The 19231-nt window shown below is 41.1% G+C and overlaps 1 protein-coding gene across 2 annotated transcripts in view; it reads right to left on the bottom strand.

Annotated features, from left to right (window-relative positions):
* Nucleotides 1–2433: 2433 nt before the first annotated feature.
* Nucleotides 2434–19231, bottom strand: part of TEK (TEK receptor tyrosine kinase) — a 106838-nt gene continuing 90040 nt past the window's right edge. For both annotated transcript variants that reach the window (XM_049895984.1, XM_049895985.1), the window contains exons 16-23: nucleotides 16908–17018; nucleotides 14032–14222; nucleotides 13119–13232; nucleotides 11004–11074; nucleotides 8144–8184; nucleotides 6878–6974; nucleotides 4542–4641; nucleotides 2434–3469 (exon numbers count right to left, since the gene is read on the bottom strand). In XM_049895984.1, the coding sequence (XP_049751941.1) occupies nucleotides 3395–3469; nucleotides 4542–4641; nucleotides 6878–6974; nucleotides 8144–8184; nucleotides 11004–11074; nucleotides 13119–13232; nucleotides 14032–14222; nucleotides 16908–17018 (800 nt within the window). In that variant the 3' untranslated portion in view covers nucleotides 2434–3394. The remainder of the gene's footprint in view (nucleotides 3470–4541; nucleotides 4642–6877; nucleotides 6975–8143; nucleotides 8185–11003; nucleotides 11075–13118; nucleotides 13233–14031; nucleotides 14223–16907; nucleotides 17019–19231) is intronic.

Here is a 19231-nt window from a genome sequence, read left to right as displayed (position 1 = left end):
GTTTATGTGGCCCTTTTGTCTCTTTTCCATGTGTCTTTAGTGTTCCTCATTCTTCTTTGTTCCATGTAGGTTGGGACCAATTGACGCATCTTAGATGGCCGCTTACAAGGCTTTAAGACCCCAGATATCACTCACCCAAGTGGAATGCAGAACATTTTCTTAATAAACTTTGTTATGCCAACTGACCTAGATATCCCCCGAAACTATGGTTCCCACGCCCCAGCCCCAGCCCCAGCTACTCTGTCCATCAAAGTGTTTGGTTGTGTTCAGGAAACTTCTTAGCTGTTGCTTTGGTCCAGTTGTGCTGACTTCCCCTGTGTTGTATATTGTCCTTCCCTTCACCTAAAACGATTCTTGTCTACTACCTAGTTAGTGAATTCCTCTCCCCCTCCCTCCCCACCCTTGTAACCATCAAAGAATGCTTCCTTTTGTGTTCAAACCTTTAGTTGAGTTCTTATAATAGTGGTCTCATACAATATTTTTCCTTTTGCCACTAATTTCACTCAGCATAATGTCCTCCAGATTCATCCACATTGTGAGATGTTTCAAGGGTTCATCACTCCTCATTAGTTTTGCATAGTAGTCCATTGTGTGTATGCACCATAACTTGTTTATCCATTTTTCTGTTGATGGGCACCTGGGTTGTTTCCATCTTTTTGCTATTGTGAACAATGCTGCAGTGAACGTGGGTATGCATATATCTATTCTTGTGACAGCTTTTCTTTCTCTAGGATATATTCCAAGGAGTGGGATTGCTGGACCATATGGTGCTTCTATTTCTAGCTTTTTAAGGAAGCACCAAATCATATTCCAAAGTAGTTGTACCATTTTACACTCCCACCAGTAGTGCAGAAGTGTTCCAGTCTCTCCACAACCTCTCCAACATTTATTATTTTGTGTTTTTAAGGTTAGTGTCAGCCTTGTTGGGGTGAGACGGTATTTCACTGTAGTTTTGACTTGCATTTCTCTAATGGCTAATGATCATGAGCATTTCCTCATTTATCTGTTAGCCACCTGAATGTCTTCTTTGGTGAAATATATGTTCATACCCTTTGCCTTTCTTTAATTGGGTTATTAGTCTTTTTGTTGTTGGAGAGTTCATTCTTTTTTAATTGCTTTTTGATAATTTCGAAATTGGCCTGTGTCAACTCTACATGATTCTATTCAATTTAATTATTTACCTTTGAGTAAAGTCCACAAATATTCAATGTTAATGCTACTAACATGCTATAAAATTACAAAGGTTTCTTTCTCAATGATGCAGCTAAGTCACAGGGTAATCAATAGTATGGCCTCAAATGACAGAAGCGGACCTCCTGACAGTTAACTGTGATGATATGTCCTCAGTAAATTTACCTCCAGCCTGTTGCCTTGGTATTTTGAATTTACAATTAAATCTTGATTATCACTGAGCCTCTGTTTCTTGCTTCTGCAAATACTTCTTGGTCATCTTTCTTCTCATGCACTTGACGTGATATAAATTCATACTTGTATAAGTTTATGTTATTTTAAACAACATATAATCAGGAGGACCAGGCTATTGTGGAAAAAGTGCTATCATGAATTCCAAAGCCATATGCAAAATTTGAGGACATCATCTGCTTTTGTAGACCATCCTTGCTCTTGCTGAATTTTTTTTGCATATTCAAACCACGAGTTGACTAGAGTATTTGCACAACACTTGAGTAAAAGGCAAAAGAACTATTATATATATTTGGGCCTATTATTGATTGTCCTTCATTTGGGTTTCTATTTGATTAAATAAATGTTATACCAGCAGCCTTGCTTTTTTGGTATCTCTGCTTAAATATGCTGCTGTGAATAAGGAGTGTTTAAGATAAATTCTGGCTTCCTGGTCATTGTTTTGGACACATATGTTGGTTAGATGGCAGGAAAATACAACTTCATGCAGCAAGTTGAACCACAATTTAACATAAAACAAGTAAAAGGGATTCCAGTTCTAGGCCCTCAGTTCACATTGTAACACTACCAGAGAGTAGCCTCTTCTGACAGTGTCCGATGCAAGAAAATGGACTAGACACTAGGATACTTCTAGGAGACATTTCCAATCTTGTGAACTTGACAGACAGTGTCTGGAGGGGTTTACTCACCAACAGCTTTACATGCCTATCACTGACAAATTAGGGGCCGATCATTTAAGGCATTTTTCTTTAAAGTATAATAAAGACATTTAGTAGTATCAGAAGGACATCATGCTTGGTAAAGTAGAGGGTCAGCGAAAAAGAGGAAGACCCTCAATGAGATAAACTGACACAGTGGCTGCAACAATGGGCTCAAGCATAGCAATGATCATGAGGATGGCACAGGACCGGGCAAAGTTTCACTCTGTTGTACACAGGGTCACTGTGAGTCAGAACTGACTCGGCAGTACCTAACAACAACATGAGATACACTGCTAGACCACAAGTGGGTAGGCAAAACATTTATTCACTTACCATATGATCTCAGTGCAACATGATCCTACAGTATAAACAGTAAACTCACAACAGATGAAGGCTAAAACTTTTTACAATGTGCAATACATGCAGGGATTTTAATTTAGTATGATAAATGCCACATGTTTCCCAAATATAACTTCAGGTTTCCTGTTTTTATTATTTCTTAACATACATAAAACAACATTGCCACAGAAACTACAACTAAATCCCATTAATTTATCTATTAAACTTATTTATGCTTCTCTAAGGGTTTTTAGGCTTCTAAGAAATGAGTTTAAGTCTGTTTTTAGATATTAGCATTCTGGACTGGCTTGTGGGCTCTGTAAACACAACGACAAAGTTGCGATATACCCAAATGAATTTGAGCTGGCTTCTACAGGTAAGACAGAAAATTTAGAGATAGGAGAGTTTCTTGTACATCACGTAGACTTTCCAGTCTCTTAAGTGTTAACCTATGGGCTATTGGAATTCATACATTTCCACCCATTTTCTCACCTGTGGTATCAAAATCACTGTTAGGTTTATTAACAATATTTTACTTCTATATAGCAAAACAGTTTATAGCATTCAATATAAAAGTAACTACCAAAATGAGCTAGGACAAGAACGAGTTATGCATTACAGTAATTGTACTCTCACACCTTCTTCATGAGTCCACATTTTTAGAAAAATATATTATTGCATATGAAACCACAAACAGGCATTCTGATTTCTGCACATTCTTACTTCAAACAGTATATACAGTCCTATTAGAGTGTACTACAGATCCACACGGGGGGTTTTGTGGTCAGGGTCCCAGGCATACGGCAATATATATACACCTCTGTCTTCTATATCACATCTCCTAGGCAGCGGCTTGCTTGTTTTCTCAGCATGTATCAAGGGTCTCTCATGTTGGTGAAGGAAACAGATGATATGCTGATGAAGAGTGTCTTCTAGGCTGCTTCCTCAGCAGAGCAGTCGATACCTGCATAGGTGAACTTCTCATAAAGCGTAGTGTTCACATAGGTCTGGAAGAGCAAGAGGGGTTCAGAGATACAGGTTGCCTAGGTACTACCTCTGCCAGGGCCAGCAATAGTCATCCACTGGCTTTCTTAGCTTGTTTCAACTCAAACGCTAGGGACCTGGGTGACACTCTTCTGCCCTTAATTCCTCTACTGCCTACTCTCTTCTTGAAATGCATCCTTAGGCTTCTGCAATTAAAATTTCATCCTCTCCCTTTCCTAAGTCGCTCATCTTCCCTTTCTCTCCGTCTCTTATTGGTTCCTCCTGAAATGTTTCAGTTTTCCAGGGCTCCTTCCTCTGTCCATTTCTCATCTTCTTATCTCCCTGTATGATCTCACCCTTGTTTCTGGTTTAACTATCGCTTGGGTTGTGGTGACTTTCAAAATCTGTTTCCCTAGCCCAGACTTGTCTTTCGAGCCCCCAAATTGGTATAACCAACTAACTACCTTCTAGAAATTTTATAGGGTCCCTGACTTTCCCCATAGCAACCTGTTTAGGCCAGACTCTGGTTTCTACTTGCAATGTGCCCTTGGGCAAGTCACTTTCACATCTCTGAGTCTGTTTCTTCATCTATAAGAGGAGAGGGTCGGGCTATGTGACTGATAAAATCCCTCTGGCTCTAATGGGCTAATTTCCATTAGAGTATGTGACTATGCCTTATGTAGAAATCTTATTTGCCCCCAAAGTGCAACTTCCTCAAAGTTGGGAGCCATATCCTTCTTTATGTCCCCATAATAAACTAAAAACAACCAAACCTCTTGCATTTGAGCGATTCTGACTCATAGTGACCCTATAGGACAGAGTAGAATTGCCCCATAGGGTTTCCAAGGCTGTAATCTTTATGGTAGCAGACTGCTATATCTTTCCCTTGTGGAACACCTGGTGGGTTCAAACTGCCAACCTTCTGGTTAGCAGCCAAGTGCTCAGCCACTGCACCACCAGGGCTCCTCCACCTGTATAATACCTAGGACTATGCCCAGAAGATCTTATTTAATTGCATCAACTACATTTAATTAGCTGTAGAGGGCACATAAGGGATTCCAATTAAAAAGCCCCTGCTTTGAACTTTATACTCACCTTTCGTTCTTCTAGCATCCTGTTTAATGACACCAATATCTGAGCAAATGATGGCCTCTCATAAGGCTTCTCTCGCCAGCATTGTCTCATTAGGTCATACCTGCAAAAATAAAGAGTTAAAGGGTTAACTCTATGACTATCCTTCAGTCCTGTGCATGGCTGAGTGCAAAACAGGAAAAAAGAGAATAGAATGTAGCTTGTCAGTTCATGGTCATTAAGCTTAGTCAATCAAAGACAAAAACACGGCACATAGGAAATTTCTATTAGGCCTCCCACCTCCCAATCCAAGTCCTCTTCGCCTCTCAGTAGTTCCAGTGCCTACTCTTGGTACCATTCTCACAGGGTCTTGTTTCAGCTATTCTGATCATTCAGAGAGAACTGAGCTATACATCTAGGGCAGCATTTTCCTTGGAACACTACATCTCTCAAAGTGTAGTGTTTCATTAAAAAAAAAAAAAATGCTCCTTGCTCTGAATAAATTCGTAAAACGCCACCTATTGCATTTTCCTCTTTCCTAAGCATAGTAAAAGCTCTGGAAAATCCTGCCTTAAAAAAAAAAAAAGAACAAAAAAACCCAAAACTTGTTCAACTGGCTTTAACACGAAGCTTCTTAAACTTAGCTGACCACAGAATTCCGTATCATTTATTTATATCTTGCAAGACACTAGTGTTCCATGGAATACAGCTTGGGAAACACTGGTCTAAGGTAGTGCTTTCTCAAATGTGGTCACAATTATGTGTACTATTAAAACGCAGATTCCTGGGACCCAGCCTAGACTTACAGAATCAGAATGTCTGTGAGTGGGGCTCAAGAGTTCAGTATTGAACAAATGCTTCAGGGAAAACTTACATACAGCTAAGGTTGTCAATCATTAGTTCAGGGTGATAGATACCAGAGCTATTTGTACTTTAACAAAAGTTTCTTAATGATTTTCTCGCTGTTGAATGAGTCGCAAAAGTTGGAATTTTAGGAACTATGTCCAGTGATGCTCCAGGTATGCCTAGCTTTGCCCAAGACAGTCTAGATTTATGTCTCTTGTGATAAAAAAAAAAAAAAAGATAAAAAAAAAACCCAGTGCCATCGGTCTAGATTTATGTCTCTTGTGATAGTGACATTATTAATAAAATGCTCTTTCACACTTACAAGTGACCCAGTTTGGAAAATAAATTACTCAACCTATGGGTAAGAGGATAATTTGTGGTAAATTCTTGAGCGCTTCAAACCATGCCAGTAATGAGACTGGCAGTAGCTGGCCACATAGACTAAACAAGCGGCCGTCCCAAGGGGCGGAACCTGCTGCCATCTTCAGTAACACAAAGAGTTAACTCCCAGCGTGTATGTAAAAAAAACTATCCCCTTATTAGGCAAAACAGGAACTAACCTCAGCCTGAACTGAGGAGTACTGGCGACCTTCCCCCCAGAGATGACTTTATTGAAGTCAGAGGCCGAAAAACACACCACCGTCTACGCTCCCGTGGGCAAAACAGAGCCCCCGTTTGTGGCCCCCCTTTTAGACTGAACAGGCCCAGAAGATCACACCGCCCAAAGAACGCCCTCTTAGGTCAAACCAATCAGCAAGCTGGTCTTACCCTGGGGTCCTGGGGACCCCATATCCGATTTACTTTATCCATATAAACCCCTTGGGGTACTGTTCTGGGAGACAACCTGGTGACCCGAGTCACGGTGTGCTCCTTTACTTGGCCAACTAAATAAAGCTGCTTTTGCTGTCATGTGCTGTATGTGTCTTCCTAGCCCCACAGCAGACCTGGCAGTGTCAGGTTACAGGAAGACAGATCCTGCCATGGCTAGTTTGGGAAATGGAGATATCACCAAAATTAATCATTCTTCCCCCAGGAATATTTCTTACTCCTGAAAAATAACCCTAGCAGAAGCAAGATTCTACAAAGAAATATCCATCTCCCACAGTGAGACAGCTCTGAAATCTCCACACCTAGTCAGTCTCAAGATTTTATACATCTATTTATTCATGAATAACTTTATGAATATATTCCAGATCTATTCTTCATTTGTTGCCCTTCCTCATTTCAACCTTTCCAAGAGTCACCGTCTTAAATTCCACTTAAATTTCTATGCCTGGAAAGTTATCATCCCCTACCCATTGCATAATGGTCTTAGTAACCCCCTTTTTCTGGCTATTTGGGATCTCAGCGTCTGTGTGTGTTTGTATGTATCAGTGTAATGCATACCTGTATATGTGTGTACACGTATATGTATATGTATATATCAAATGATTCCTTTATTAGAGTCAATCTCCCAGGAGACATGCAGGGGGGTAGGTTAAGATAAAATGGCCCCAGGGTGAGGCCTGACTTACACCTCGTCATCACAGTTTAGGGGCTTCTCCAGTCTGTAGCCCTGGGGCAGCTTCTCATAGAGCTCTGCACACGTCATCCCACAATAGGGTGTGCCACCTGAAAGACAGGAAAGGGTGTCACCCTAAGCCCCTCTAGTGCTGAAGGCAGTGGTCTGCCTCCTGCTCAGGGGCTCTGTAGCCAAATGGCTGGAAGAAAGGTGAGGTCTGTCCGGGGGGTGAGCGCCCAGTAAGGTCTTGCCTCCCAGGTCAAACCCACTTATGTCAAACCTGGACTTAGGCTACAGACCGCACTAAAATGTGACCATTCCTTTAGTGGAAAGATCCACCACAGGGTTCATTACTGCATTTCATTCTTTTCCACAAGTCTGCCTACACACAGCACATCTATTGTATCAAAGATATTTGTATTTTTTCTAATTGAAAGTCTATAGTTAAATCATGCAACACCTATTTTATCTACAATATTGTCCAATTTTAATTACAAAAGCAATACAAGTTCACTGTAGAAAATTTTTAAAAATACAAAAATGCATGAAGGAAAAAATATAATAAGTCTTATTTCCTTTCTGTTTAATGCCTTCCAGGTTTTTTTTATTTTTTCCATATGTAATATTTATATAACTAGGATCATAGTTTATATGCAATTTTGCTATGTCTTTTTTGGCATGAATATTTTCCCATGCTATTAAATGGCCTTCAAAAGTGTGACTTTTAATAGTTGTCTAATATGCCATCTTAAAAAGTTGTAGAAAAAAGCTCGTTACGCTCTGCTACCTCTTTGCACAAGTAACCAAAAAAAGAAAAAAAACATTACCGTAGAGTCACTTCTGACTCACGGTGACTCTGTGGGACAGAGTAGAACTGCCCTGTAGGGTTTCCAAGGCTGTAAATCTTGGTGGAAGCAGACTGCCACATCTTTATCCTACGGGGTGGGTGGTAAGTTTGAACCACCAACTATTCAGTTAGCAGCCAAATGCTTTAACCATGGCGCCACCAGGGCTCCTTTTTGTACAAGTAGGGACAACTAATCTACTGATGAAGTTTATGGCCATCAAGTTGTTAGTATTAAATAGGACATTAGACACAGGGTTTTCAAAAAAAGAGACATGGGGATAAAACACTCATACATGTAAATACGTGTCTATTTCCAAGTTGCAGCTGGTGGCACTTACAAGTGGTGCCCTATGGATTTATATAGTGAAGGAGCACTGGACCGGCCCACTCCTTTGCCTAGAGGATCTCTAGTAGGTAAACATAGATACTTACCTAAGCTAACAATCTCCCATAGTAACACACCGTAGGACCAACTGCAGAAGGGACAAGTTCAAAACCAATAATTAGCAAACAGTTTGACCAGTCGACTTTCTGCCCAAAAGCCAAGGTGATCAACCCCTTGTCATAAAAAGAAATGTTAAGTGTCTGCTTCTAGGCTAGGGCCTTGCACCCAGTGTGGGGTCCTCTCAAACTAATGGAGGGATTGCAACAGAGAAGCAATGTTAGCTTTCCCAGAGCCCCCAACTTACTGCAGGTAGAGAATACAAGTTGGTACTGTGGAAAAAACTCTGAGCCAGGCAGATCTGAATTAAATCTCATCTCTTCAACCTAATAGTTGTGTGACCTTGGATAAATTACTGAGCCACTTGGGGTCTCTTAGTATACTCTTCTGAAAGTGGGGATAACAATTTGTGCCTCAAAGATTTGCAGAAGACTCCATGAGATAACATTTAAAAGAACACAATAATTGCCAGTCCCCTCCCTATCCCCAGGCAGAAGCAAACCCCCCTGGAGAAGTCACCTCAACCCTAGTTTTTCTCCTAAAAATAGGAGGTGGCAAGATAATCTAAGTCACAACCTCAACCTTTCCTTCTACCACCAGCCTGAGATTTATCACTGCAGGCTGCCAGCAGAAATGGTCACAACCATTGGGCCTTACCTTCACCCCTCACCAGTCCCCATCACCACACCTAGCTGCCATATTGGGCTGGCCCCCTTATTTAGGTCTTGCACACTGAGGTCAGCCCAGGAAGTAGAGCCACGGGAAGGCCAGTTGCCCCTTCCTCCTCTGGAGCGAAAGAATTCGCAACTTGAAGTCTCCTGCCAATAGGCAAAAGGAAACCCAAAAGCTGCCACCAGTGCTTTTTTTTTTTTAATTTTTATTCTGCTTTAACTGAAAGTTTACAAATCAAGTCAGTCTCACACAAAAACCCATATACACCTTGCTACACACTCCCAATTACTCTCCCGCTAATGAGACAGCCCGCTCTCTCCTCCACTCTCTCTTTTCGTGTCCATTTCACCAGCTTCTAACCCCCTCCACCCTCTCATCTCCCCTCCAGGCAGGAGATGCCAACATAGTCTCAAGTGTACACCTGATCCAAGAAGTTCACTCCTCACCAGCATCCCTCTCCAACCCATTGTCCAGTCCAATCCATGTCTGAAGAGTTGGCTTCAGGAATGGTTCCTGTCCTGGGACAACAGAAGGTCTGGGGCCATGATCACTGGGGTCCTTCTAGTCTCAGTCAGACCATTAAGTCTGGTCTTATGAGAATTTGGGGTCTGCATCCCACTGCTCTCCTGCTCCCTCAGGGGTTCTCTGTTGTGCTCCCTGTCAGGGCAGTCACCGGTTGTAGCCGAGCACCATCTAGTTCTTCCGGTCTCAGGATGATGTAGTCTCTGGTTCATGTGGCCCTTTCTGTCTCTTGGGCTTGTAATCACCTTGTGTCCTTGATGTTCTTCATTCTCCTTTGATCCAGGTGGGATGAGACAAATTGATGCATCTTAGATGGCTGCTTGCTAGTGTTTAAGACCCCAGATGCCACTCTTCAAAGTGGGATGCAGAATGTTTTCTTAATAGATTTTATTATGCCAATTGACTTAGATGTCCCCTGAAACCATGGTCCCAGACCCCTGCCCCTGCTACGCTGGCCTTCAAACCATTCAGTTTATTCGGGAGACTTCTTTGCTTTTGGTTTAGTCCAATTGTGCTGACCTCCCCTGTATTGTGTGCTGTCTTTCCCTTCACCTAAAGTAGTTCTTATCTACTATCTAGTTAGTGAATGCCCCTCTCCCACTATCCCTCCCTCCCCCCTCTTATAACCACAAAAGAATATTTTCTTCTCAGTTTAAACTATTTCTCAAGTTCTTAATAATAGTGGTCTTATACAATATTTGTCCTTTTGCAACTAATTCACTCAGCATAATGCCTTCCAGGTTCCTCCATGTTATGAAATCTTTCACAGGTTCCTCACTGTTCTTTATCGATGCGTAGTATTCCATTGTGTGAATATACCATAATTTATTTATCCATTCATCCTTTGATGGGCACCTTGGTTGCTTCCATCTTTTTGCTATTGTAAACAGTGCTGCAATAAACATGGGTGTGCATATATCTGTTCGTGTAAAGGCTCTTATTTCTCTAGGATATATTCCAAGAAGTGGGATTGCTGGACCGTATGGTAGTTCTATTTCTAGCTTTTTAAGGAAGCGCCAAATCGATTTCCAAAGTGGTTGTACCATTTGACATTCCCACCAGCAGTGTAGAAGTGTTCCAATCTCTCCGCAGCCTCTTCAACATTTATTATTTTGTGTTTTTTGGATTAATGCCAGCCTCGTTGGAGTGAGATGAAATCTCATTGTAGTTTTGATCTGCATTTCTCTAATGGCTAATGATCGTGAACATTTCCTCATGTATCTGTTAGCTACCTGAATGTCTTCTTTAGTGAAGTGTCTATTCATATCTTTTGCCCATTTTTTAATTGGGTTATTTGTCTTTTTGCAGTTGAGTTTTTGCAGTATCATGTAGATTTTAGAGATCAGGCTCACATCAGAAATGTCATAGCTAAAAACTTTTCCCAGTCTGTAGGTGGTCTTTTTACTTTTTTGGTGAAGTCTTTGGATGAGCATAGGTGTTTGATTTTGAGGAGCTCCCAGTTATTTAGTTTTTCTGCCACCAGTGATTTTTACAACCTGAAAATTGTCTACTCTGTCTTCAATTATTCCCTAGGTCTATTGATTAGCTTTATTCTGCAGATATATATATAACGTTCCTGCTTCCCATTAAACCTCTGTCAAATGCATAGTTTTCTGGGGGGAAAAAAAGTCCTTCAGTAATCAGAGGCTTACTCACACGTCACTGTTGGTGGTGTATACGCTGTAATTCAGTGACTCGATCGCCATCCAGCGCACAGGGAGCCTTCCCTGCAAAGGACAAAGTGAGGTGTCACTTACTTAGGCAGTACACAGACTCTTCACCAGCCTCTCACCTTGCCTGAAGCTGTGGCTCATGCAAAACTCACAGGGAACTCCATTTGAAATTCTACAGATGTAAGGCATGATCATCTCTGGAACTGTTATTTAGCGGCTGTTCCACCTACAAGTGTGTTTTCAAATTCAAAGACCAGAAAATAGTGTAAGGTAGCCATTCTACCCTCAAGTATTCCATATAGTAGTGCTATATGAATAAATGTGCATATAAATGTGTGTGTATATGGGGTACTCATTCATTTATTAATCTATTCACTTTGAGCCTCTCAGAGGTACTCATATGTTGGAAAAGGTGAGACATGCATAGAAACCCAGAATTAGATTGAAATGTGGGAAAGGCTAATGGGATCACCAAGGAGGAGTGAGGAGATCAATTGTGCCTAGAAGAGAAAGGGGAAGCTTTTCCAATGGAGGATCTATAAGATGCATAGGGGTCATCTGATGGATGAGGGAGAAAAGAACATTTCAGTCCCAAAGGTACAGTATGTTTATATATTAATAAAGGCTCAAATAATTTATGGCCAATGCAATTTACATTGTGTTTGGGGGTAGGATCAGACACACACACGCTTCCTCTTTGAGTGCCTGGCCACGACTCCCTGCAGATTATGCCCCATTTATAAGCTCACTGAGTTCAGGCTGGGCAAAATGAGATCAGGGCCAGGCATTGTGAAGTTTGGCTTCTGAGGTTGATTCCCGTTCAATGGGAATCAATTCTCAATGGTTTACAGCTCCTCTTCTCCCCACCCCCCCATCCCATACCTCGAAAGATCTCTCCCTCGAAGGGATTTGCCCAAGCCTTCACGATGGCATTTCAGCCCATGAGTGGCCAGTGGGCTGGGGTAAAGCCAGGACTATTTACGGAATTTGAGCCATTCTCAATCCCCTGCTATCTGGAGCAGGCATTCTCCCATACCACCCATCCACAAGACCAGCCCTGCCTTAGATTCCAAAGATCTAAGAGTAGAACTACTCCATAGGGTTTCCAAGGTTATAATCTTTATGGAAGCAGACTGCCATATCTTTCTCCCACGGAGCAGTTGGTGGGTTAATAGCCAAGCACTTTAACCACCGCACCACCAGGGCTCCTTTGAGGAAGGCAAAAGGACCCTCTACCTATACCTTATGAAAACTGGCATAGTCCCAGGAACACTGAACCCACGTAATGTTCACCAGGCCTAGGAGACAGAGAGCCATTGTGCTGGAGTAGACCTACCAGACACCCGAGGCCCCGCAGTCTGTCTGGCCTCTGCCCACCGCTCAGGGAAAGCACAGGGTGGTGGCTTGTGGTTAGACGCACTACATATCCAGGGAGGTGGCATTTCCTCGGCTTCACAGTTCCAGGGTAAGCCCCCAAAGCAAAATGAGTCCAGCTTCCCTGTTCCTCTAAGACTATATGGTTAGTTCTCCAGGGATTTTGTACTTGAAGATAAAATATTACTGTTTTGGAGAGTGAGTATCAATAGATGAAAGTGGATTTGTTTGGGGCCTAAAGAATGAATGGGGAACTTTTGGCAAAGAGGGAAATGTTATGTGGGCCTGTAGAAGTTACCAATGGCTCTTTAGTGCTTCCTTGTGATTTAGGAACCTCATTAATTTATTTCCTTGATTAATGTTAATCATGTTTTTTTTCTTCCTATGTTCTCTGTACATAAAAGGGGATTGTGGGAGCCCCTCAGAGGTTTCTGAGTGAGAGGCCCAGGGGTCTGGACTGGACGCAGACCCAAGACCCTGTACCACTAACACTGGCATGTTAAATTACTTGACCAAACAGGACAGTGCCTTCTTCACTGGTAATGTGGACCCTCCAGGCATTCCAGGGACCACAACTTAGAAAGATTGTTTGCTGGCCAGGGCAATATCTGCTGGAATCCATGTCAGATGCCTCCATCACTGTGGAACGCCATCTTGTAAGAGAAACAATACCCAGAGGGGGTGAAGTGCCTTGGAAAGGACGTCGTTTATGTTCTGAACTTACCATCGTCTTTTTCACGTACACTTCTTGACCTCTGGACAATCCAAAATCAGCTATTTTGGCTACATAGTTTTCACCAACTAAAATGTTCCTGGCAGCCAGATCTCTGTGAATAAACTGAAATTAAAAAAAATAATAATTATAATTTATCTTCAGCATAATACTTGGTTTTTTCACATTATTTTGTTAGCTCAAAGCTCTGGGGACAAGAACTTAGGGGAATAGAGAAAAGAATATGAAAAGAAGTTTTAAAAAGTCACCAGAAATCAATTCCCTTAAAGTTCCTCCACAAAATTCTCAGTTGTGAATTCCACCAAAAGATACACTACATCCTGGGAGAAGCGTGTCAGAAAACAAAAATGAAAAACAGACCACTAAATCTTCTGGTTGCAATTTAACGCCTCCGTGATCGTACATTATTTAGAGCCAGACCAAGCTAACGTACGTAAGGCACCTCATGAAATACATATTGGATGAAATTCACTAGAGAAATATGTATTGACAGAAATGGGCATGAATTTCTATAAAGATAGATGGAATATGAACAAAGAGATTAAAATTAGGGAGATTGTTCACATGATTTTTATGTAAACCTACAACTGCTATAAAAAATAAAGTCTATTAAAAAGTTTTTTTTTTTTTTAGTTGGGAGATTGAAGGAAAGCATTAAGAAGAGACCAAAAACAAAAGAAAACAAAAACATTGCCGTCAAGTCAATTTCAACTCACAGTGACCCTATAGGACAGAGTAGAACTGCCCTACAGGGTTTCCAAGGAGCGACTGGTGGATTCAAACTGCCAAACTTTTGGTTAGCAGCCAAGCTCTTAACCACTGCACCACCAGAGCTAAATAAACTCTGATTACAGACAGACCTCTTCAGAGGAAAGATGTCCAAAGCAAGGTTCTCTGAACACACCTGTTTTTGGCTCAGGTAGTCCATACCCCGGGCTACATCTGCTGCAAAATGAAGAAGCTGCTGGGAGGACAGCGTGGAAGCAGTGCTGTTGGCGATGGCAAACGCAGGGTCAGTCTCCAGCACTCGGCTCTTGCGCAGGAAGTCCAGGAGGTTTCCATGGGGGGCATACTCGATGGCCAGGTACAAGTAGCCTGTGGGGAAAGGAAGAGGGCATCACCTTACGAGTGGCCTAAACAGCTGTGAATTTGTTGAGATGTGTTGCAGCCCTTGGGAATTGACTTTAAACTCCATTTTACCGAAAAGATATACATCTGGTGGTACAAACCTCAGTAACACTGGGAGATAGGAGGAAGAGAAGTGGCACCCTCCTGCAATACTCAAAGGAACCCGCACTTAAACTCTGGTTTCCCTCTTTCCCACTCCCCCTCCAAAATATGGACTGACAGAGTAGGCTTCCTGAAATCCTTTGCCTACTCAGAAATAATGTTGTTACTATTGAGTCAGCTCTGGCTCATGGCGACCCTATGTATATCAGAGTAGAACTGTGCTGCATTGGGTTTTCAATGGCTGATTTTTCAGAACTAGATTTCAGGGCCTTTATTCCAAGGTTCCTCTGTGTGGACTTGAACCTCCAACCTTTCTATTAGCTGTGGAGCATGCTAACCACTCGCACCACTGAAGGATGGTAATAATCCCATTGTGTTGAGTCAATTCTAACTCATTGCAACCCTATAGGACAGAGTAGAACTGCCCCTCAGGGTTTCCAAGTCTATAATCTTTACAGAAGCAGACTGCCACACCTTTCTTGGGTGTAGTGGCTGGGTTCAAACTGCCAATCTTTTGGTTGGCACTGGAGCACTTAACCACTTTGCCACGAGGGCTCCTTTCAGTAATAATAGTAGAATAAAATTACTGGTATAAATGTGCTTTCTCACTTTTTTAATCATTAAAAGAAGATCTAGGATCCCCTTCTCCATGTCACCTTTTATCTTCAATATTGTTTGAGAACCTAACATAGGCCAGGTGTGTTATTCCAGTTTATCTCTAGCTTTTCTTGAGGTTATTAAAAAAAAAAAATATTAAGTTAATGACTAAACACAGCCCTGGTGGTGCAGTGGTTAAGAGCTTGGCTGCTAACCAAAAGATTGGCAGTTCAAATCCACCAGCCACCCCTTGAAAACCCCATGGGGCAGTTCTACTCTGTTCTGTAGGGTCGCTAGGAGTCAGAATCGAGTTGATGGCAAAGGGTTTTGTTTGGTTAGTTTAATGGCTAAACACAGCAATAGGACCTACAGTGGATGGCTCTCTCTCCTGTCTTTTATTCCTCCTCCAAAATCCATACTAATTCACCATATTGCTGACTAAACTGTTGGCCAGTGGCATCTAGTTTCAGAAATTGCATTTTGCTTAAAGGAACCAGAAAACTCAAGTATTCAGGCAAAAATAAAACAGCTCTTCCTAAAAAAAGTTATGATCCAGTTGTCTTATTTTTATTCCAAATTGTTCACTTCTTTGGACATTATAAAAAGTAATTTGTTTTGATAAATGCATTCATCTCCGGACGTAATGAAAAGTAATGGGTTTTACTACCTTTCAAATGAGGATTTTGTGGTAAATCATTTTTTGTTTAAAATGTTGAATGAATTTGAACTTTAAACATATTCTAAGAAGTTGAAATTCTGACCAAAAAAAAAAAATCTTAGCATTATCCTGTTTTATCATAGGAGACATATTCTACCAGTATAAACATGTGTTCTCACTTCTTTTACTGAATTATAAATTTCAAGAATCAACCAATTATGTGCTAATGAATTGACGGAGCAAAATTTTAAAATATATATATTTTCTGTTGATGATTTTTTGTTTTGTTAACTTTCATTTACTGCTGTCCCACACTGGTTACTATTTTCAGGAAATAGCTCAAAAATAAATGTCATTGCCTCATTATTTAACCTAAGGGACATGATCTGACTTTCATAATTACACTCTTATTGGATCACAGAAGATATATTGTTCAAAGAGTTTCAAACACCAGTATTTTTAGTTTAATAAATTGAGGAAAAGGAAGTACTCCCTTTTCTTTTGTTGGTCTTTGTGCTGCAAAGTCAACAAGAGCTTGTCAAGTCTGTAAATAATTACTGCATGGAGCTTTTTTTTTGTGGGACCAAACTTTTCCATGAGAAATTAAGTTTAAGTATAGATTCAGAACTGCAATCAGAGGTAAGCCCACAGAAGATTTTTTGTTGTTACCTACTCATCTGTAGTTAATTACACACATTACAATTGGAAGTACTCAATAAATATTTAAATTAATAATGTAAATTTAACCTTCAGAGTGTGTGCTACGTAGGATAGTTGTAAAGCTCCAATATAACTGTAAATGAAAACAGTTTGGATCAAAACAAAGCACTCAGATACAAGCTTATTATTACCTTTAACCTGAGCATCATTGGGGTACTGCCACGTTACAATGGATTGTTGGCTTTCAAGGATTTAACATTCAGAATACCAGGGTTTGGAGAAAAGATTGAAAGGCAATTAGGAAGAACCACTGCATTTAGCTCTTTCTGGTAGTGAAGTTTCGCCCACTCTGCACTAGTAGTAATAGCTGAGGAAATCTGTATTGGCAAGGATGGGTGTGGGTATGGACTGTAAACAGCTTTGGGAAATCATAGCCAAAAGAGTCAGCCTTGCTATTTCCAGAAAGACGCCAAACTTTGCAAAAAGTTGTAAATGGGACTGGACATTCAGATTAAAACTGCAACTTAACCAAAAAAAAAAAGGGTGACAGTCAAGATTATTATCTTTCCTAAATTCAATTTGGAATGTGCCTTAAAAAAGAATCTGTCTGGAAAGACAGGAAAAGAGCATCTTACCTCGATGTTCACATGCTCCCAAGAGATTGATGATGTTCGGATGATGTCCAAGTTTACAAAGAACTTCAAGTTCCCCTGCGAAGTCCCTGTGATCATCTTTGGAGGCATATTCTGGAAGAAAATCAAGGATTGTGAACACTCTCTGTACACCTCTTCAGAATCAACTGTCTCTTTCTTCTCTCCAGGACCTTCAGGTGCCCTCAGTCACCATCAGGTCTGGAAAATAGTACACAAGTTAAAGAGATTACTCTATAGCAGGATTTCTCAACCTTTACACTATGGACATTTTGGGGGCTGTTTTGTGCATCATAGGATATTTAGCAGCAACCTTGACTTCTACCCACTAGATGCCAATAGCCTAAACAAAAATGTCTCCAGACATTGCCAAATGTCCCCTGGGGGCAATATTACCCCTGGTTGAGGACCACTGCTCTAAAGTTATCTTGCTGAAGCTCTCATATACTCAGAAAAAATGACTTGATAGAGGTGAGGCTGCCTCAACTTTTATCCTTTTATAGTTCCCTCAGCTAAATCAGCTATCCATAGATAAATACGCTGCAAAATAGCACCAAAGCGAGCAGTGAAACATCACCAATAATGCATGCTTCTGGCTGTATATAAAGATTTTAATTTACTTTTTTCACAAAATACTCGCTAAACAAATTAAACTCCAATGACATTTTTTCTAGAAGTTGCTTGGTGGTCAGAAAACTGAGTTGCATTTGTTTCTATTCTTTTCATCCTGTCTCACCATTAGCACTTTCACCAGAGAGAACCACCAGGTACCAGGCTAAAGAGGAGGCTCTTTGGTTGCTATACAAACTGGCTGGTCAACCCTGAGTTGGTAACAGTTTGCTATTATTGTTTTTAGAAAATAACATGGTGGGTGTGTGGTGGTAGTGGGGTGCTGGCCACCATGTGCTGCATGAATGTGCTTGGAGATGATGGGAATGGATGTCTCTTACGGCCTTAATGGTACCAGTAATACTGACTAGTAGGCATCCAAATCCAGTACCCTGTTTGTAGTAAGAGAGTCTCACTTTTTCTCTAGCCCTGAGGGTTAATGCCTTGAGAACACCTTAAAAGTGAAATTCTTTATAAGGAGGTTGCCCCCTTAGTTCAGTAACTACCCTCCTTTGGATGGATCATCTTGCCTGCAGAATTTTCTGCCCTGGTGCCCTATTAAGCAATGTCACCTCTCTTCATCAGGCTCAGGTCAGATCTCAGTCAAAACCCAATCTTACCAGGTTCTGTACCCTCTCTCTTCTCACTCTCCTCACTGATCCTCTGAACTCCTGGGACTAAGTTACTAAAACAGAAAAGGGATTTTCTAGCTGCTAAGCAAGGTATCTTTTTTTTTTTTTCTTTTTGAGGGGGTGGGAACATATTACTATCTCTAAACATAGATGATATTGTTTGTTTTCTGATGTGGTCTTACAATGAAGAAAGCAGAGATCATTTAATAGAATTTAGGACTAATTCTCGTCTTTGGCTCTATATGAAGGTGAAATAAGAGGAAAACTCATTGGTGAGCTTAGAGAGCCCTTAACATGGAGCTACCCAATACTATCAGTTAATAGCATCCCTGCTCTCATATACTTTTCCAAGCCTGTATGCCGTAAAACCAAGAGTGCAGCTTTGCAATTGAGCCAGCAGCACCTGGTGCCCTGGCATGCTCACATGAACAAATGGTTGCTTTGACTCCATGCATAAACTGCTATTTCCCACAGAAGAAATGGCGGCTAGTGTTGCCAGTGAACTGGTAATTCTGCTTTCTTAGAAGACATTTATTATCATAACTTTTTAAGCGGACAGGTACCAAGCTATCTTGAGACGAAAACAGCTGCCGAAGATTTAGTTCTTATCATCGTAGATCAGTGGTTTTCAAACTTGAGTATACAGAAGAGTCACTGGGAAAGCTCTTTCAGAACATACATTCTCATGTGCCACGCCCAGAAATTCTGATGTAGTAGATAGATCTTGGGCTGGGGAAAACCCAAGTGGATGCATTTCTACTCATCATACCCAGGAGATTTTGATACAGATGCCCATTATGAAGGCAGTGGGTCCTGCCATCAGTATCACTTGGAAACTTACTAGAAATGTAAACTTTCAGGCCTTACCCCAGATTTGCTGCATCAGAAATTCTGGAGTGGAGCCCAGCAGTCTGTTTTCTAACAAGTGCTCCAGGGGATTGTGATGCACACTCAATCTTGAGAACTACTACATTAAGGGAAACAATGATGCTCCCAGTAAATTAGCAGTGTCTGACTATAATCTGAATCTATAATCTCACATCCGTGGAGTCAAGACAGTGGTGTTTC

The sequence above is a fragment of the Elephas maximus genome, chromosome 9 (assembly GCF_024166365.1).
Source record: "Elephas maximus indicus isolate mEleMax1 chromosome 9, mEleMax1 primary haplotype, whole genome shotgun sequence".
Lineage (NCBI taxonomy): Eukaryota > Metazoa > Chordata > Mammalia > Proboscidea > Elephantidae > Elephas > Elephas maximus.
Note: the sequence above shows the minus strand (reverse complement) of the source record. Positions and strands in the feature narration are given on the sequence as shown.